At 43.8% G+C, this 21,645-nt stretch overlaps 1 protein-coding gene across 1 annotated transcript in view; it reads right to left on the bottom strand.

Annotated features, from left to right (window-relative positions):
• Positions 1-8,379: 8,379 nt before the first annotated feature.
• Positions 8,380-21,645, bottom strand: part of RNPEPL1 (arginyl aminopeptidase like 1) — a 34,651-nt gene continuing 21,385 nt past the window's right edge. The window contains exons 6-11 of the mRNA XM_083177434.1: positions 15,109-15,222; positions 14,727-14,839; positions 14,509-14,617; positions 14,196-14,423; positions 12,122-12,264; positions 8,380-9,656 (exon numbers count right to left, since the gene is read on the bottom strand). Coding sequence (XP_083033560.1) covers positions 9,414-9,656; positions 12,122-12,264; positions 14,196-14,423; positions 14,509-14,617; positions 14,727-14,839; positions 15,109-15,222 — 950 coding nt within the window. The 3' untranslated portion in view covers positions 8,380-9,413. The remainder of the gene's footprint in view (positions 9,657-12,121; positions 12,265-14,195; positions 14,424-14,508; positions 14,618-14,726; positions 14,840-15,108; positions 15,223-21,645) is intronic.

Here is a 21,645-nt window from a genome sequence, read left to right as displayed (position 1 = left end):
TAGTGTTTTAAAAGAAATGATTGTTAGGTTCTGACCTATTTGTGCCGTTTAGTTTTAAATTCAATATTCATGAATCATGTACCCTTTATTGTATTCCAACTTGCAGTGAATTCCCTTTTTTTCAGGGTATGTTTGACTTTACTCTGTATATTAGTAAAATCGTATACAACTCCCTGGAAGCTGCAAGGTGGAGGGAGCAGGGGAGGGTGGCAGACAGCGAGGTGGTGGACGGGAGACACAGAGGTGGCAGACGTCGGGCAGGGGGAGCCAGAGCAGGGAGCTGTCAGTGACTTGCTGCAAGGGAAAAAAAGCCCATACAATGAATGGGCAGCCAGTGATGGGCTGAGCGGTCTCTCAGCCAGTCAGCAATTGGCTGAGAGAGCGCTCAGCCCATCACTGGCTGCACATTCACTGTATGGGCTTTATTTTTCCATTGAAGCACATCACTGACAGCTCCCTACTCCGGCTTCCCCTGCCCGGCGTCTGCCACCTCTTTGTATCCTGTCAGCCACCTTGCAGCATCCGCCTCCCCTGCCCGCCTGACAGCATCCCCTGCCTGGCTGCACACAAGATTTTGCACATCTTATGTGCAGCCGGTCCAACCTCCTGACTCCGATGCGCACTGGACAGCGCATCGGGTTGGACCGGGTGTCTGAAAATGCCATTTGGCCCGATTCCACTGCCCGATTCATCTGAATCAGGTGAAATCGGGACCAAATCACATAGTGTATGGGGGCCTTTAGTCTGTTTTGTGAACCTGGCACATTACATTAAGCCTGCTAAATTTGCCCTAAAAGGGGAAACACAGAGTAATATGGAGACATTAATGAATGTTTGCTGAACTGTCTGCAGGGCAACAAGATCTGGCTACTAAACAGCAAACCCAGATACGGATGTTGCATGAGGGGCAGCAAACTCAGGCTGAAAGACTGCAAGCTCAGATTTAGCTGCTGCATGAGGAGTTAAAAGGGCGGAGAAAAAGATTCAGCTAGCCAAACTAGCCTGGCTGGCTAAGGCTTGTGTGCACCTGAATAAAACTCTGCAGTGCAAATTGTGGCGATAGTCACACTGGACCATTAGATCGCACAGTGCAACAATGGGCCCTTCAGGCTAACCCCCAAACTTTTGAGGAGTTGGTAGTGGTGACTGAGCAGCATGCTTTACCATCTGAGGATGTGCCATATATTGTTTTTAAATTATTTGTTATATTGTGTTACCACTTTACAGGGGAAAAGGGTGGACCAGCTGTTAGTTCCGCGAAAACTGGAGTAGTTAGTTATTGGAGACACACACCTGTGGGGTGGCCATTAAGGAGAGGAATAAACTCCAACGTGTACACTTGAGGTTCTTTTACCAAGTCAGAAAACAGCAACCCGGCCACAGTTTTTAGCTCCCCTGATACCCCTCACTTATTTTTGTGCCTTTGAGAAAATTGGTATGGCTTTGATAGGGCCAGTGGAAAAATCAGTTCAAGAGCCTCAATACATACTTGTGGTAGTGAATTATGCCACCGGATACCCAGAGGCTATGCCAATGCATAATATAAAGTCTGGTACTATTGCTAAAGAGTTGTTAACACTATACAGAATACCAAAGGATGTATTAACGGACTGAAGCTGCCCATACACGCTGCTATGCGTGCTGTCCCGATGTGTGCTTTGAGGTGCGCGCTCCCGCGGCACCTCATCGCACAGTACAAAAAGAATGTGCTTGCAAATACTTTTTGTACTTAGGTTTCATCACATTGCATACATAACGTGTGCACAGGCAATGCAATGCAATGTGATCCGTGCTAGTACAGCACGGAAAGCACGCCCTCATAGCAGCATGTATGGGCTGCTTAAGATACCCAGTTTGTTTCTAAGCTCTTAAGCAGCCCATACACGCTGCTATGAGGGCGTGCTTTCCGTGCTGTACTAGCACAGATCACATTGCATTACATTGCATGTGCATCCGTTGTGCATGCAATGCGATGCAATTTGATGAAACCTAAGTACAAAAAGTATGTGCAAGCACATACTTTTTGTACTTAGTTTTCATCACATTGCATCGCATTGCATGCACAACGGATGCACATGCAATGCAATGCAATGTGATCTGTGCTAGTACAGCACGCCCACAGAGCAGCGTGTATGGGCTGCTTCAAAAGATCTGTGCTAGTTGTTAAACTGAGGCAGTAATCCTATCTACCTTTATCACCTGAAAACAGATGGCCTGGTAAAAAGGTTTAATCATGGGATGCGGTCAAAATCCCGCTGGACTATTGAAATAGAAGCCGCAATCCCGACCGCCGCAATGCCGGCACTTTGTCCCTCTATGGGTGTCCAGGAAATAGTGTGCAGAGCGTAGCGAGACACTGGGCCCGCTGCGTGGCGAGCACAGCGTTCCCACAAGGGTGTGTGTGTGTGTGTGTGGGGGGGGGGGGGAAGCGATCCACGGCCCCCCCTTGTCTGCATTGCGATGGTCAGGATTCTGGCAACGGTACTTCGACCACCAGATTTCATACTGATCCCTTAATCATACCCTTAAACAGATGATAAAGAGGGCAGTGTCTCAAGAAAACCAAGATTGGGACTTCTGCCATATTTGATGTTTGCAGTTCGAGAGGTACCCCAATCCTCCACAGAATTTAGTCTTTGAAATTCTATGTGGGAGACAACCCAGAGGGATTTTGGAGCTGTTACAAAAGGAAGGGTGGGAACAACCACCATGCCAAAAACCTAACATCATTCAGTTTGCGCCCCAATTGTATGGCCGATTCACGAAGATGGCAACACTCATGAACGAACATATTGAAAGGGCTCGGCAGCGACAAAAACATAGTTATGACAAGGTGCTAGTAATTCGGTCAATTATAAGTTGAGGAAGGAGGGTAGTAGAAAAAAAAAAAAGATACAAATCTACCATATAAATCTGTTAAAACCTTGGAAGGAAAGTGCCAGTCAGCCCTCTTTGGTGGCAAAAAAAGGTCCCAGGATGCCAGGTACCCAATGAAGTCTCCCTTAATCCTACTCAGAAACAGGAGAGGTGGTGTAGTTAGTGGCACAATACCAAGATGTGTTTTCTTCCATTCCAGGAAAGACTCAAATCATCCACCATAATGGTGTGACTGCACACAGGGTGGTAATTAAACAAAGGCCATATTGCATACCAGAGGCGAAGCAGGCAGCAGGAAATCAAGAGGTGGAAGAGATGCTAAGTAGGGGTCAAGGAGGAATCAACCTGTACATGGAATAACCCCATTGTCTTAGTACCTAAGCCTTCGGGTGCTTTAAGATTCTGAAATGACTTCCATAAGTTAAAATCAAGTTTCTCGCTTTGCATCGTACCCTATCCCCCTGGTTAATGAGCTAGTGGAGAATTTTTTTATAGAGCCAGTATCTTACCATTTTTGCTTAACAAAAGCGTATTGGCAGATTCCTTTGACTGAAGCTGCTAAAGTAAGAACAGCCTTCTCTACCCCAGAGGGCTTACTTCAGTATAAATTGCTGCCATTTACATAGCTCTCTGGAAGGTTGCTGGGGCACTATGAACAAGTTACTATGGCCCCACAGGGAATCTGCAGCTGCATATTTAGACGACAGTGTCATCTTTCGCTCTGACTGGGAGTCACACCTACCGAAACGTAGAGGCACACACGTTTACCGCCAGCACTAAGAACTGTACCATTGGTATGATGGAGTATTTGGGGTACATTGTAAGCAAATGACAAGTTGAACCTCAGCCTAGTAAGGTGAAAGTAGTCCTTACTTGGTCTAATCCCAAATGTAAGTTGCAACTCAGGACATTTCTTGGGCTGATAGGATATTACTGCAGGTTTATATGGGACTTTGCCACTAGAGCAGCTCCACTAACTGAACAGTCCCCAGACAAGATAACATGGCCTCGACCAGTGAAAACTGCTTTGCAGGATTTGAGATGAGTTTTATGTACAGAGGCTTGCACACTCCTTACTTTAAAAGATGCCTCCATCTGTAACACAAAGTCCTTAAAATATTATTTGTTAGAATGTGTGTTGTGCCATTGCAATTGATGCACACTAACAAAGAGGCGAATGCTTGTGTGACCCGTTGGTTTTTGGATTTACATCCATTTAAGTTTGAGGTGCATCACCCAGGGAAAGAGCACCTCAATGTGGATGCCCTTTCCAGGAGGTTTGTAGGTCCCGATCATGTTTTACACATGACCTGGCATGTGCACAGGTGCACACATTATTCACTTTCACATTTTAAAAGATTCTCAGGTGAAGCTAATTATTTAACTTGTGATTCTGTGAGGAGACCTAGAAAACATGAACTGTTGAGGGTACTTGTGGGTGAGATAGCTCGCCAGAATATTTTGTTAGCTTCACCATGGTGGTTGAAGCTAAGGGGGAAAGAGTGTGGCAGGGACAGCATACTTCCACATGACGGAAATGTGGAAGATCCAGTCCAGGATTTAGAACAGTCAGAGCACAAAGCAAATGTGAAGCCAAAAGGAATTGTCTGTAGACCTCAGAGACAGGATTGTCCCGAGGTACAAATCTGAGTTAGGGTACAGAAAAATATCTGCTTTGAAGGTCCTAATGAGCACAGTAGCCTCCATCATCTGTAACTGGAAGTTCAGAGACACCAGGACTCTTCCTAGAGCCAGCTGGCTGTCTAAACTGAGTGACCGGGGGAGAAGGGCCCTAGTCAGGGAGGTGACCAAGAACCCGATGGTCAGAGCTACAGCATGCCGCTGTGGAGAAAGGAGAACCTTCCAGAAGGACAACTATCTCTGCCGCAATCTACTACAGGCCAGATGGAAGCCACTCCTTAGTAAAAAGCAAATGGCAACCTACATGGAGTTTGACAAATGCACTTAGAGGACTCTCAGACCATGATAAACAATATTCTCTGGTCTGATGAGACAAAGATTGAACTCTTTGCCATACGCGCCTCCGACCTTTTCATACCCCTACTATCCACGTCGGCGTGGAGTAGATTTTATATAGTGTGGCGAGCGTAGCGAGCCACCGAGCCCGAAGCGTGGCGAGCCCCGCGAGGGGACGCGGATACCTTCACAGGTATCCGCATCCCCTCGCGGGCTTCACAGGTATCCACGTGCGCTCGGTGGCTCGCCACACTATATAAAATCAACTCGACGCCGACGTGGATAGTAGGGGTATGAAAAGATCAGAGGACGCGTACCACTGCACTCGCCACGCTTTGGGTTGGCGTCAATAGTAGGGTGGCGTTAATGGTGGGGGGGCATTTAACATACTTTTTAACCATATTCAATGTGAAATGGGCCATATTGGCCCATTTCACATTGTCACCTATGTAAAATCGGGTTGACCCGATTTTCACTCTACAAATAATTTTACATTGTTCCCTATGGGAAAATCGCGTCGGTCGCATCGCGGCCCTTTACTAGGGGCCGCGATGGACGCGATCAACCCGATTTTGTCTTTCACCGGCAAATTAGCTGGTGATTGACACAAAATCGGGTCCATCGCGTTGATTGTATGCCTTAAGTGCCTTAAACTTAAGGCATACAATCAACGAGATGGGTGCCGTGCTAGGAAACAAGTACCGAAAATACAATAATTAATACAATAACATGACTTTTCTTCTACCAATGACAGAAAAATTATTAATTACCAACACAACCAACACAGCCAAAAGCCCACGCAATGTGCATCTTTGACAGGTCCAAACCACATTTGGTCAGGACTGTGATGATTTTTAGGTACTTGTATACGATGGCATGCGATGCGATTTTTCCTGGGTTTTTATGCATTTGTTGTAAAAATCGCATGCCATGCGATGCGATGGCATGCGATTTTGATCACAAATGCATCCAAATGCATTTAAATTAGTAGCAAACATGTTAAATGCACCCCAAATGTCTTTTTTCACACTATACCACCCCCACTATCAACGCCAACCTGAAGCGTGGCGAGCGTAGCGAGCCCGCGAGGGGCGGCGGTACGCGTCCTACGACCTTTTCATACCCCCACTATCCACGCCGGCGTGGAGTTGAGAATATAAAGTGTGGCGAGCACAGCGAGCCACCGAGCCCGAAGCGTGGCGAGCGCAGCGAGCCCCGCGTGGGCACGCGGATACCTTCACAGGTATCCGTGTCCCCTCGCGGGATTCACAGCTATCCGTGTCCGCTCGCCTCGCTGCGCTCGCCACACTTTCTATTCTCAACTCCACGCCGACGTGGATAGTGGGGGTATGAAAAGGTCGTAGGACGCGTACCGCTGCACTCGCCACGCTTCGGGTTGGCGTTCATAGCGGGGGTGGTACAGTAACAAATGCCCTTTGGGGTGCATTTAACTTGATTTTAACACGTCAATGATTTCTGTGAAAAATGGCATGCGATGCGATTTTTTCCTATACGATGCCCATCGTGGGAGCCGTGATACTACACAAGTACCGATTTTTAGATTTGTAGAATAATAAGATTGGTTTTACATTACGAAAATCATAAGCGCCTTAGTTTTTCACATACTTGTTTGCAAGTTTATTACTAGAATATTTGTCATGACAAATAATTGACGCAACTACATCGAATACATGTACAATTGCCAAGAATAGGACTTTAGATGTTTCAGTACTTATATGTTAGTTGGGCGTCCACTAAGCAATTTGCTTAGTTTTCCGCGTCTGCTCGCCACGCTTCGGGCTCGTTGGCTCGCTGCACTCGCCACACTATATAAAATCAACTCCATAACGACATGGATAGTGGGGGTATGAGCGTACTAAGTATAGTGGGCGCCCAACTAACATAAGTACCGATGTTTCTTATTAGTTTCAGTCATAAATTCACTATATTCTTAGTAATATGGGAACACTAGGAATTTAGATTTAGGAATGGTGTGCTACAGACTAATCTCCTGTCATTTAACTTTGTTCAAGCTGGTTATCTTTATGGACATCTCGGTCTACTGAAAAATAGATTGATCTTCGCCCTTAAAACCAAATGCAACTGAATTTATATTGTATAATTTGATGTTTACATTATTGTGACGCTCAATCCTTAATATAAATTTAAAAAAAAACCAATGCAACAGTTTACGGAGACAAATGGACACAGCTCTCATGTTTTACCAGGAACCACTGCCTTACAAAAGCTATCACGGCTTTATTCTGTCAATAAGGAAAGCTACGAGTGTAGAGACTCTACACTAGGCATGGCCAAATTGTGGCCCTCCAGCTGTTGTGAATCTACACATACCAGCATGCCTTGCCTTAGTTTTAGCAGTCCGTAATAGAAAAACTGTGTCAAGGTATGATGGGACTTGTAGTTTCACAAACAGCTGGAGGGCCATAGTTTGGCCATGGCTGCTCTACACTTATTGAAGACATTTGAAAGGATAGACATTGCTTGATCCCAGCCTAGTTAAAGCTGAGCAAATTGATTCCCGCAGTTAGATCTCCAGGAAAAATTGCAATGGGGCACCATCTTTGTCTGTGCCAAGGCATCAATCCCATTTAAATGCTTTGTCCAGATCAGTTTGGGCTGCCTGCTCCACTGCATGAGCTCACTTCTGCAGTACTCTGACCAAGACCTGCAGTACTCTGACCAAGACCTGAGCACCTATCTGAAGGATTTCCAGAAACAGATTCAGACAGGAAACACTTTAGTCAAATAATTAACATCACTATTGAGATAATAGAGCAAATTGACTGTGCCTTGTCTGCCACATGCTCCAAAGGCTCCAGAGCTCCAAAGGCACTTCACTGTTGCTCCAGATATCCCATTGCCCACATACCCCATTTTTTCCTAAATTCATCTCACCCACACCCCTCCTGTCCATGCGCTTAGCACTTATTTTGTAATGGTTTATTAGGCGTTTTAGAAATATGGCATCTGGGTAATCTTTAGATAAATTTAAAATCAGGAGTAGATTGGGATGGAAAACCAGTCTGGGAAAGGTCTGGAAGAAGCCCTCATGAGAGTGGGGGTCTGTTGAAGGGGCAGGATCCTTTCTCATAGGGCCTGATTTTGTGATTCTGAGTTGGACATGGATGCAACTTTATGCAAAATCCACTCCAATACCCTTTCCTAGTGTCATTTGTGGATTGTAAATTTCAGTGGCCCCTATCTTACATACCCACATTCTATTCCCCAAAACAACCACACCAGCATGCCACCCTATATCCACAAACACAGGCACAGCACCGTTCTCTATCCTTTCCCGGCCACAGGCCCACGTGGGCACAGTCAACCTGCCAGTAACAAAGTGAATGTAGGATATCAGCATCTAACCATTTTCTTTTCAAGCCGACAAGGCAATATTTTAATATTGTAATCATCAAAGTTTAAGGATCAACCCATGTTTAGCTGGCTATTTTACATAGAAAGGATCGCCTTTCCACTGAACCTATGAAATGAAGTTGGAGAAAGTGAACAAATTCAGTATAATTTACAGATATTTATATGGCATTTACACAACAATAAAACAGTACAGTTTTAATTTGGTGTTTCACTTTCAGAAACGTTCCTTACAGAAATACAAAAGGCCAATAAAATAGTTTAATCAGTAAAGAAAAGGTCAATGTTGCTGGTAGGTGAAGTATGAAAGGAGGCTATTTACCTCTTACAACATTCAGTAGAAATATATATCTACTTCTTAAACTGCCTCTGCACAGATTGGATTGGTAAATATCATAAAAAGGGTGGCTGGCTTCTCGGCAATACAAATCGCCACATATGGATAAACTATACAAATGTCTTCAGATGCTGCTGGCAGCCTCTGGAAAGCTACCAGTGTACGGAAACACAATCCTATGGAAAGGAGAGGTATATGGGATGTGCACGTAAACAGAGGTGCAGCGGTAATGAAGGCAACTGTAAGCAATGTTTAGCCTGCTGTCACACTCCACAAAATTTAAAATGGCAATTCTGCACTGTTAATATCTCACAAATAAAAATATGATCAAATAAAAACAACCCAAAATTTAACTAGAGCCAAATCAAGTGGACACCTGATCACATTAGTTCACTGATTTCGCAGAGCTATGTCCACTTGACAGTAAAAACAACATTAAATATATATTTTTTCTTTTTAAGAAGCAAAACAAAAACGTCAGGCAGAGATCACATACCTCCAAAAGTGAGGTATCTAAAAAGTACTCTAAATAATGTGTAAAATGCATAGATGTTCTGGAATCAATTCCAGGCTACCCACAGCAGTTTCCCAAACAAAGTATAAGCACCATTTGGCACCTTTCTGCCTTTGAAAGCTATTTATTGAAAGATCAGTCATTGGGGTTGTGTGGCTTGGTTCCCCACCTGAGCATTCTTGGGTGGGACTGGACTGCGTTTCCTTCATCCCAGTGCAAAGATTTTCCGCACACTCCCCAGATGGGTCTGGGCAAGGCACAGCCTGGTTGGATTAGGAGTGGCTTAGTTGATGCGTCAATGTTGGTTGAGCCTTATCAGGCTGTTACATTGACATCCCTGAGAGAAGAGGAACCTTGTGTACCAAGCTCAGTAGACAAGATAGGCAAGGCAGTGTCCGATTGCACTACAGACCCTCCTTGAGCTAAGATTTGCTGGATAGTTTTACGGAGATTTGGATGTAAACGCCCATGTGTCTGGTAAAACATTTCCAAAGCACAAGATTTCAGTGGTCCAGCAATGAGGTCTTCATAAAGAGGGATGGTGTACATTCTTGAAGTCTAGGAGAAAGGAACAAAAAAGAAGAAACTGAAAGACCTATTGTGAAAGTTAAAATGACTCAATCATAGCACGGACCTTCCACATAAAACCTAGATAAAATGAGAGTCAAAGTTGCAGTTTGATCATCCGTTGTTTAGTTAAAAAATAATGTAACATTCAGTTTAATTTGATCAGATATTAACTCATTTTTGGCAACAGGTTCATCCCCAATTGGTCTTTCAGCTGGGTTGCCGGAATTCTGGGTCCTGCCACCTTTTATAGTATCATCTCTATTATACCCAAAGCAGCAATTGCAAAAAGGAATCCAACATAAAACCAACTCCTTATAATATTCAAGAATCCACAGAAGATAAGATGATCTTGAACGTATAAACTTATCTAAAGAAAAACAAAACAATCCTTTGAAATACATTATTATTTTGGTGTGTGCCTATAAATGGCTTGTTCTAGAATCTCAAACAATCTACCCCCATCCCCAATACCCAGTCTAAAATTTGAGCCACTTCCACATGTGCATCACATCTCATTCCAGGGCTGGTTCGGTGCATACGGTACGCGTCCTCCGACCTTTTCATACCCCCACTATCCACGTCGGCGTGGAGTTGATTTTATATAGTGAGCCACCGAGCCCGAAGCGCGGCGAGCCCCGCGAGGGGACGCGTAATACCTGTGAAGTAATGCGCGTGTGCTCGCCACGTTTTGGGCTCGGTGGCTCGCCACACTATATAAAATCTTAAGGGGGCCTGGACCCGCCCACTTCCGCTTTGGGGGCCAGCAACAGTTGCCAGGGCAACCCTGGGCATGGCAGGGGGCTTAAGGGGGCCTGGACCCGCCCACTTCCGCTTTGGGGGCCAGCAACAGTTGCCTGGGCAACCCTGGGCATGGCAGGGGGCTTAAGGGGGCCTGGACCCGCCCACTTCCGCTTTGGGGGCCAGCAACAGTTGCTTGTTTTACATCCTCGCCACCTGCAGTTCAACATGGTTTCAGCAAGGTGCAACTTACATGAAGTTGCTTGCTCTTTTGTGTTTTGTTGCAGTCTCAGAAGTTCCCTAAAATTGATTATTTTAACCTTAGCTTAGTTGATTGGTACTTGTGTATTATCACGGCGCCCAGTTTTGCTACGTACGGCACCGCAGGGAAATCGCATCGCATGGGCCATTTAAGGGTTTATTGCGATGCAATTTTTTACTGTAATTTATTCACTGCTCTCTCAGCCCCAGGGCATCGCATCACATGACCCGCAAAATCGCATGCGATTTTATAGGGTGTGCGATGCCATGACATTAGCTGTACCATAATATGATTGTATAACATACAATGATGTTTTCGAGCCCTCCCTACAGTATCAACGCCACCCCGATGTATGGTGAGCGCAGCGAGCCCTGTGAGGGGCGTCGAAACGTGCCCTACGACCTTTTCATTCCCCCACTATCCACGTCGGTGTGGATTTGATTTTATATAGTGTGGCGAGCGCAGCGAGCCCCGCGAGGGGACGCGGATTACTTTACATGTATTCTGCGTCCCCTCGCCACACTATATAAAATCAACTCCACACCGACGTGGATAGTGGGGGAATGAAAAGGTCGTAGGACGCGTTACGCTGTGCTCGTCACGCTTCAGGGTGGCGTTGATAGTAGGGGGGGCCCTAAAACATCATTGTATGTCATACAATCATTTTATGGTATAGGTCAGGTCATGGCATCGCACACCCTATAAAATCACATGCGATTTTGCGGGAGGTGCGATGCGATGCCCCGGGGCTGAGAGAGCAGTGATACATCGCATCACACATCGCATGGCACTAAAATGGCCCATGCGATGCAATTTTCTTATGCAGAATAGCCCACTAAGCAAATTGCTTAGCGGGCGCCGTGATAATACACAAGTACCGTTGAACAAACACACACACACTTGTATAGGAATCCATAAAAATGTATGGGAATCTTGGCATGAAATGTTCTCGATTGCAGATGGTGTGTTAGGCTATTAAGGATTCTCCATATAGAGAACCAATAATATGACCAATGATATGATCATCTCTCCAGCTCTGTCACTCCAAGTGGCCAAACAGTGGTCATCATTACATGTCAAATAACCTGCATTGCCTTGCCCATCAGGCAATGACACTGTCTCTAGAAAAGGACCATATGAACCCAGAAAACTGAGTAGAAACATGAAACCACGTTCTTCCCAAAAATGCACTAGAGATTGGCATCCATCTGACTTAAGCGTGTTGGTTTAGAGTGTGGTGGCCAAGTGTTGACCATTTGATCATGAACTTTTCGGACCTTGTAATCTATTCAGATTTTCCTATCAGAACTAGGACTGGTGTTGAAAACAAATTCCCCAAGAGTAATATGCAGTTATATATATATATATATATATATATATATATGGCACAGTTCAGAGCACATGCACAAGAGTATTTTCTATTTACTTGACAAAATATTAAGAGAAGACTAACTTGGCAAAGCAGGAAGTGACGCACTCGAGGCAAGTCTGTCTGGAAGTTGTTTCGCACCACAATCTGAAACCAACGGATTCGGATTTCTGTATTCATATTAGCCAGATCAGCAGAATAACACAGAGACAGCTGGAGCATAACCTCTGGGGAAAAAAGAGGATGGAGTGTCAGAAACAGAGTGATTCCTTAAGGAGCTTCTCAAACCAAAGTGTTTTGTCCCAGGACTTCACTTTAAATGACTTAAAACGGATACAGATCTATCTAAAGGCATAGAACAGGCAACTATAAAAATCAATGTCAAACTACAAAGAGAAAGGACGACTCTGGTGTTGGGACACTTACATATTATAATATTTGATTAAAATAAAAAATGTATTGGTATGCATTAAAACAAATCATCAACCATCTTGTTAGGCCTGTCTGTAATGATACACAAATATTTAAAATAAAGTGAAAAATTGTAGAAATTAAAATTTTATGCATGCAACAGCCAGTGAGTCAGTGGTCAGATTAGTTTTGGATATAGAACTATTCTGCATACCACTGCTATTGGCTGTATCAATAATGCAGAAAAATGTGAAATGTGTGAAGAATAACAAATGGAAGGCTATTTCCTATGAAAAAAGATATGAGTGGAAACTTGCAGCTTTAATACACTTTCCAAGCCAATCAAGAGGCGAGCCAATTTCACATCTGAAGTGTGCACCTCTTCACTTGCACAATTATTGTATCTTTCTCAAATTCTGTGTTGTCTTGTTAGAAGATACCATTTTTCTAGCCATGGTCATAGTTTCAGATGAGCTGGCACCCCTCACCTTTAAGACACAGTGGGCAGTATTCAATGAGAAAAATTCACCCTGTTTTATGGCGAATTTGTGCTTTTTTCGCCTTGGACGGAGAATTTTGCTCTCCAAAAGCGAGCAAGCCTATTCAATGTGAAATATTCGCCGTCTTTTTAAGTGATTTTCGCCGTCTCTCGCCATGTAGCAATTCTCAATCTTTTCATGGAGAGCTGGAAAGATAACTTTTAAACTAAAAGTTTTTTTTTTTTTAATTTTGGTGTAAAATAATCAGGGTTTTTTTACTGTGAAGGGGCATGTTATTTTTATTCATGTGCTTATAGCACATGAATATATATTTAATTTAAAAATATATATATTTTTTTAATTTTTTTACACCGAGCAGCCAGCAGGGGGCCGGAGCGCTTGAGCCGCTCATTAGATATTCATATATTCACTGCATCCGATCATTACATATGCACGATAGGGTGCAGTGAATACTGGGTCCCCCACTGGCTATAGGGGGGGGCAGCTTGTGCTGCCTGGGTCCCGGGGAGCCCCCTCCCCTCCACATATGTTCTGGGGCATCCAGGGAGACTTTAATCTCCCTGGATGCCACCGTCCCACGGCTCCCCGTCAGCTCCCTGCCGCGGATGCTCGTCCGCTGCAGGGGTTAAGACTCGCCGCCACTCGCGGCGAGTCTTAACCACGTTGAATAGAGCGAGCAGGAGAGGCAGCGAGCCCTCCGGAACACGGCGAGTGCATGGCGAGAGAAAAAATCTCTCGCCATGCACCGCGAATATTTTTCATTGAATACTGCCCAATATGTGACTCCAAAGTGCTTTAGATATCCATACACAGAAACTTATACTTAAGACAGTCAAACTTGGAAGATTTAGATATTCATTTCTAAACACCCTCCAACCGACTTTTCTGCACAATGAGCCATTGTGCAGCGATGTTGTCATCAGAGAGCTTTAACCATCTGAGGGCCAATATCTATGAGAGATGTGCAAAATATCCACTAAAAATGCCAGTGTCACTCACGTGTTATATAAATTCAAATAAAAGTGTAAAAAAAGATTATATATTATAGAAGGTACACATTGCAGGTCATTATGATGAATAAAATGTTTACTTGGCAATTTTCACACCTATTTCGTTAAATTCACTTGGCACGCAAAGGGTTAAGCAGCTTGCTTTATTTGGAATATTCTATCATGACTAGTTTTGCCATTTTCAATTTACATTCCTAAACATAAAAAAAAAAAAAAAACTTATACAAAACACGTCACCTGGCCGCAGCGGAGACTGATCTAAAATTTTGTCCAAAAACAGCACAGTTTGGAAAGTTTGCCAGTCTGTGATATTAGCAAAATTGGCAGCAGCTTCGATATCCAAGGGTTCAGCCATCCATAGTGCACTCAACTCTTCCACTGGTGAAGTGAAGACAGACCCATGAGAAAGATCAGGTTGGGTCAATGGAGGCCCTGGGGCATTTAGCCAACGGTCAAATTCCAAGCCTGAAAGTGGTGAAAAAACAGCATGAAGCAGTTGTATGTTGTACATCTGAAATCTAATGCTGGCTTTAGTAAGAACTTAATTCACCTTCACTGTATGTAGTACTCTCCCCTTTCAAATGAGGGAAGAAGCCGAGATAAGACTCCAGAAGATCATGAGCTACAACACTGCGAAACTTAAACTTCTCAATGTAATCCTGAGGAAGAAAAGGTCAGAATTAATTGGCAAGTGTGAAAAGCTCAGAAGGGTACAGATTATTGTGAGAGAATTAAGGAAAAAAGAAAAGAAGAAAAGTAAGCCCATACCCTGAGGAAGGCGTCAAAGTTGTCCTGGTCACCACATAGCTGGGACAGATAGTGCACAAAGCAGAAACCCTTCTCATAAGTGAATAGATTCATGAGGTTACTTGGGTTCACACCTGGGGATGAAGAGGAGATGTTTTACACATACTAAAAAAATCTGCAAGTTATAGATCTTTTAAATGATACTTAAGATGCTGGGCTCTGGTTCACATGTTTATATCACACCTACTAATGATTATAGAATACCAAAAATCACTCTTTCTGGTTCTTATATTATGCCCTCTAAAGAAGCCACAGGTCATGCATGCCTTCCTGATGTAGATCTTACAGACTATGATGCTATTAACACAAAAACCCTTCAGGCATATAGAGTCTGTTTTCTTACCTGGATCCAGTTTAGCCTGCAGTCGACTGAAAGGGGTATCCTGGCCAAGGATTCGGAGCTGTCTGTGCAAAGCTTCAAGGCGGAAGGTGCTCTCTAGGCATGTGAAAGCAGCACCTGACAAGCACAAAACATGAGTATATAATATGGTTAAGTATGTACTTTATTCAAAGAAAGAAAAGAAATGTCTCTATGTGGTGCACCTGAAGATACAGAAATTCTTTAAAAAGTAACTTATTTCATATTCATAAAAAAAGGGGGTGCGAAATATTGACAAACAGATAACAAACATAAGACACGGACGGTGTGATAAAAAAGGATACATTTTTATCCTTATACAGTGTGGACCCAATTCCCCAAATGGCCCCTTGTAAATATATAAACACGTGCTCCTATGGCACTGCTGGCAGACACAATGGGACACTTCACAAAAATGTGTGTGCCAAACACAATGGTTTCAAATGTCTGTCAGCCACTGTTGTGTGTTTCAATAGGCTTGTTCACTGCTGGCTCATGGTATCATATAGGCTCAGCTCTCATGAGGTAATGGCGCTGCTAATTTCCCGGAGCAGGGTAACTGGGGACGTGGTGTGAATAACCCTCCCTGATCCTGCCAGGGGGGAATATATACCAAAGTACACCCTAGTGGTATAAATACAAATCACAAATATATAGGGTCACCCTTGCTATAACATATATGGGGCTGAGCGTTTACCCGGCTGGTGGAACCTGGCCAGAACTGCCACTTCTGAGCCAAGATTCTCACTGCTGCCGGGAGATGAGCCGAGGAATGAGCGGTAAACGCTCAGCCCCATATATGTTATAGCAAGGGTGACCCTATATATTTGTATTTATACCACTAGGGTGTACTTTGGTATATATTCCCCCCTGGCAGGATCAGGGAGGGTTATTCACACCACGTCCCCAGTTACCCTGCTCCGGGAAATTAGCAGCGCCATTACCTCATTAGAGCTGAGCCTATATGATACCATGAGCCAGCAGTGAACAAGCCTATTGAAACACACAACAGTGGCTGACAGACATTTGAAACCATTGTGTTTGGCACACACATTTTTGTGAAGTGTCCCATTGTGTCTGCCAGCAGTGCCATAGGAGCACGTGTTTATATATTTACAAGGGGCCATTTGGGGAATTGGGTCCACACTGTATAAGGATAAAAATTTATCCTTTTTTATCACACCGTCCGTGTCTTATGTTTGTTATCTGTTTGTCAATATTTCGCACCCCCTTTTTTTATGAATATGAAATAAAAGTTACTTTTTAAAGAATTTCTGTATCTTCAGGTGCACCACATAGAGACATTTCTTTTCTTTCTTTGAATAAAGTCTTGCTTCTGTGTCCAGTGGTAGCACACCCTCATACTATTTAAGTATACAAAAAACTCATTACATGAAGTCCTGAGGGTCCTTTAATACCACATGACTGTGTAAAATCTATAAATCCTGTGCGACTGACCTTCCCCCATACCCCCCACCCTGTTTTTTGTGGTTAAGTATGTAGTTGCTTAAATGATTTAAGGAAATTCTCAAAGAAAATATACACATACAAATGCGTTTTGGTTGCAATGTGATGCAAGTAGGATGCACCAAGAAACTGTGCGGACTAATTTGATATGGGACGCTTGTTTATCTGTGAGCAGCAGTCTTTATACAAAAATAGTCAGAGGGTTTTCATGAGTAGCAGACATCGGGCAATAAGCTAAATGAAATATGAAAAAAAAAAATAGAACAGAAACTATCCCAATCACACCCCTGTTACTAGCAAGAACTGGCTAATAAACGCATTTTCCTTTTGAATATCAGTCATAAACACACTCAGCAACTTTTATAACCCGATACTTCATTAAAAAAAAAAAAAATTGTCAGAATCCAGGAAGAGACCAAGACAATAATATAAACATTAAACTAAGAAAAACATACTGTACAGAAATAACAAATAAAAGAACTACAAATAAGAGCTATAAAGAAGCACCAAGTCCATTGGGCATGCTCCCTAATGGCATTAACTAATCAAATAAACTTGAATGTACAGTGCAAGAGAAACAAACTGTATGAAACATACGCGTAAGTAAGACCTGCATAAATGAGAGCTGGCGCATTGTTATGTGAACCATGGTCAAAAGCAGAATTTTAACATCAGTCATTAGAAAACTGGCTGTAGCCAGCATGCTAGATAAAGCCACATAGCTGTGTCCCTAGGAGACATGATAAACTTTGTCTCACGGTCCATGATGACGCTGTTCGGAGGGGGGGAAATACAGCATGGGAGGTATGTAGGCCATGCAGACGTCACTTTATGGCTAGAAATTGGGCCCATATCATATGGGCTTCCACAGAGAAATCTGGGAACATAGAGAAATCGCTTCCTCCAGCTATTTTCCAGGAATGCTTAAGGTGAGACACGTCTCTGTAACCTCACATTATTGTGTCTTAGCCACACCTCCAGGTCTGGCGTTAATAGCAGCTATATGAAAAGTTCACAGTGCCCACCAGCTACTCTAAGGGGGATACAAAGTCTTCCAATGTAGAAATGTGCATTAAGCCTCCCAGAACCATTCATGGACATGCTGTAAAGCTGGGTATACACTATACAAATTTGTGTAACGATATGCACAATAACGATCATAGTGTGTACCGACTATATAGTTAACGATGTGCACTTCCACAGATCATTAAAAATAAAGCCTGTCCACTGAACATGCAGTCAAATCTGACAATATCAAATGTGATGAAATATTAGCTGTGGTAGACTAGTTATTGGATTTCCCCATAGGAGGAGGAAAGCTGCTTGGTCTCTCACCTCTGAAGTTCAGTACCGCCGCATAACAAGTCAGCTATGCTGAGTCACTCAGCCTCCCATCTGGCACCAGTCTGCAGCCCATGACCTCACCCAGTGCGAATGCTTGTCAGAATTATTAAACCCCAGGCTCCACACCTTCTCCCAACAGATAAGTACAGGCATCACAACATGGTTATATGCAGGACAAAAGGTGAAACCCTAGCGTTCCAGTAACAGAGAACCTGAAGGCCCAAAGTAGTGAATATTGGACAATGTTAAACAGCATGCATTTATGAACGGCTACATTAATTATCTTTATAATAAGGGAAATCTATTCTAATTGGTTAATAGTTTAGTGCACCTTTACAAAATCTATTATCTGGTGTATATAGTCATATATTGTTCATTACATTTATATTGTGGCCAGGTACACTTGCTTGTTAATGAATATATCTAATCAGATGGCTGCACTTTAATGCATAAAAGCATGTAGACATGGCCAAGAGGTTCAGTTGTTGATTAGCCAAACACAAATTGGGAGAAATGTGATCTCAGGTGGCTTTGATTGTCCAGGATTCTTGATGCTAGGGAGACAGCACATCTTATGCAGCCCACACACGCACCGATTCCAGCGTGCGTTGTGGGCTGAACTAGCACACACAGCATCGCATCGTATGCCTTGTGCATACGATGTGCATGCGATGCGATGCTGTGCTAGAAAAAGCAGGTACAAAAAGTATGTGCAGCACATACTTTTTGTACTGTGCGATGAGGTGCCGCGGGAGCGCGCACCCCATCGTACAGCATCGCACCGCTGGCATCGGCGCGTGTGTGGGCTGCATTAGAAACGGCAGATCTTCTGAAGTTTTACACACATTAGACTATATAGATTATACAGAGAATGTTGGACTAAACAAAAAGCATTGCATTGTGTCAACATTTCAGACTGGTCATATCTCCACTGCACATGCCACACATATCCTCTCTCTCTCTTTCACATTTTCCATCCTCCTGACCAAACTACTGGGTCACCGTATCATACAGCACACAAGGAACCTTTGCATTCTGGTAGTATCAATGCCTATTTCCCTATAGATTGTAAGCTTGCGAGCAAGGCCTCATAGCTTTTGACCGTCTGTAATTACCCAGTTTGTTGCATAACTGCCTCCAATTGTAAATCGCAACGGAATATGCTGCTATATAAGAAACTGTTAATAAATAAAGGTACTTATGTATTATCTGGGCTCCCATGTTAAATGCACCCCATTTTTCATACCCCTACTATCCAACTACGCATGGAGTTGATTTTATATAGTGTGGCGAGCGCAGCGAGCCCCGCAAGGGGATGCGGTCTCATAAGAAAAACGGGAGCCCAGATATTACTTAAGTACCCTAATAAATAATAACAACTGTATGGAGAATGTATTCTTAGTATCAGGGGCGTAACTAGTATTTTGTGGGCCCTATAGTAAAGACTCCCCTTCCATGGAAAAAAAACAAACCAACATCTGCCCCTACATATAAAAAAAAAAAAAAAAAAAACATACCCAGCACATCAGACTCTCCAACTTAGCATCCAATTGCAGTATAGTACAAGTCATTATCTCCATGAAAGACTAGAGACAGTAGGGAGTGGAAATGGCAGGGATGTAAAGGAGGGTATAAAGAGATGGGCAAAGAGAGAGAGAGAGGGAGAGAGAGGGAGAATAAAATAGTGTGCCGAGCGCAGCGAGGCACCGTGCCCGAAGCATAGCGAGCGAAGCGAGGGGCTGCGGTTCGACTACAACTGTGTCCATGTCGACTGTGTCGACATTCGGGTAAAAAAACAGTGAAAACCTCATGTCGACCTAATGACTGTCGAACTTGGCCATGTCGACCTTCCGGGGTCGACCTAATGACTGTAGACCTAAGTCTGTTCTGACAGATGTACCGCTTCCAGAGAGATGCAGCAAAAGGATAGAATGGTGCATGGTAGTAGTGAGGGGATTGAGTTGGGTGGAAGGGAGGGGATAAGGAGGCACATGGTGATAGGAGGGGATAGAGACACAGGTTGACAGAGATGTGGGTGGTGGGGAGGGGATAGAGGGGCACACCACGATTATCCATATATTGGACAAACTATCACAGCCGCATACATAAATTAACTCCTTCATTAATATTGGACATACCAGCATAGCCCTCTTTTATCTTACCACTTATACACTAGATGATGGCCACCATACACACATACACCCTGGTCATTAACAACACCACAACCTGATGACCGCAGACTTTTACCTACATGTAATTGATGAGAGTCACAGTATATAATACACAAACACAATTAGGAAGATCGCATTATTGGGAAACTCTAAAAATAAAGGTAAGTGCACAACACTCAAAAAGCAACATGAAAAGCGTATTTTACTATCCCCTGCATTGTGCCGGCTTTACTAATAGGCTTCTATAAGAAAATGTAGCTCTCTGTACACTGCAACCTTCATGGCTGAGCAGTGGTGCAGGAGATCAGGGCAACAGAGACGCAGAAGGGAAGTGAGACAATGCAACAGGCCCAGTCACACACACGTCACTATGAATGGAATTTCCGTTCAAGTTTTAGGAAAGTAAAAACAGATGGAGGCAAAAGGTTAGGCCTATTTCATACGGCTAGATCAGGGGTTCTCAAACTATTTGCTCTGGGGCCCCGACAGATATTAAAAATTATTACAGGACCCCAGCAAGTTACCACAGAATGGCCGCCACATGTGTGATCAGTGAAGTGAAGTACCAGCTATTGTGACAGGGAGGCAGTGGGTAATGAGGGGATGGAAAAGGGGGATGGAAGAGGGAAGCAGAGGAGTTAATGAGTCATCCCCTGTCCCCCCCCCCCCCCCTTCGCAGACACTTTAATCTGACGGTCAGCAACATGGAGTCGTGACCCCATTCTGAGGTGGTCGGGACCCACAGTTTGAGGACCACTGGGCTGGATTATATAACCAGTAGTGTGGCTGTGCTTTGTCTCATATAGGGCCTAACAGTAGTGAGTGCATTTGGGGGCTACTGGTATTATGGAAGCGCCTCACTACCTAGCACAGCACTTGCATTATAGCGATGTATTTGCTGCATTTCTGCTATTGCATTGTGGGGAGGGTGCCCCAAAACTACAAATGAAGCTGAATCAGGCCCATAATCCGCTCCACTATTACAAGCACAAGGTCACTACATACAGTTAACATTATATAGGACTAGTGTGTGCTTTTAAGGACACTGATTTACAGACTGTCTTACTAAGGGCTAAAAGTGTCAGCGCACCTATATTTTCTCTGTAGATTTTACCTATTATAATATTAGTGGACAGCTAGAACCACAACTATGGGGTGTGGGGGGGGGGGGGGGGGGAGTGTGTATGTAATAGTGTTCAAACTAGGCTGTGTTAGCAGGGTGAAGCTGCCCGATTTTAAAGGGCAAAATGCACCCGCCTATTTTGTGGTACCCTGCTAAAACGGCCTGGCCCATCCGCCACTGCTCTAGGAAGAAGCCCATCACCTAATAAAGTGCCATGAACACCCCCAATAGAGAAGTCAGCGGGCGGACTCGCATTAGTGATGTCATCAGGCCCAGCCCGGCGCATTCAAAGTGCCTTCTTTCCTGCAGCACCCTGTCCTCCTGTGATCCTGCAGGGATCACGATACAATCATAGCCAAAAAATCCTAACATACCTATTCAATGCGACTCTTATTGGCTGTTTTTTCCACCAATACA

Source organism: Crinia signifera, chromosome 3, assembly GCF_055691185.1.
Source record: "Crinia signifera chromosome 3, ASM5569118v1, whole genome shotgun sequence".
Classification (NCBI taxonomy): domain Eukaryota; kingdom Metazoa; phylum Chordata; class Amphibia; order Anura; family Myobatrachidae; genus Crinia; species Crinia signifera.
Note: the sequence above shows the minus strand (reverse complement) of the source record. Positions and strands in the feature narration are given on the sequence as shown.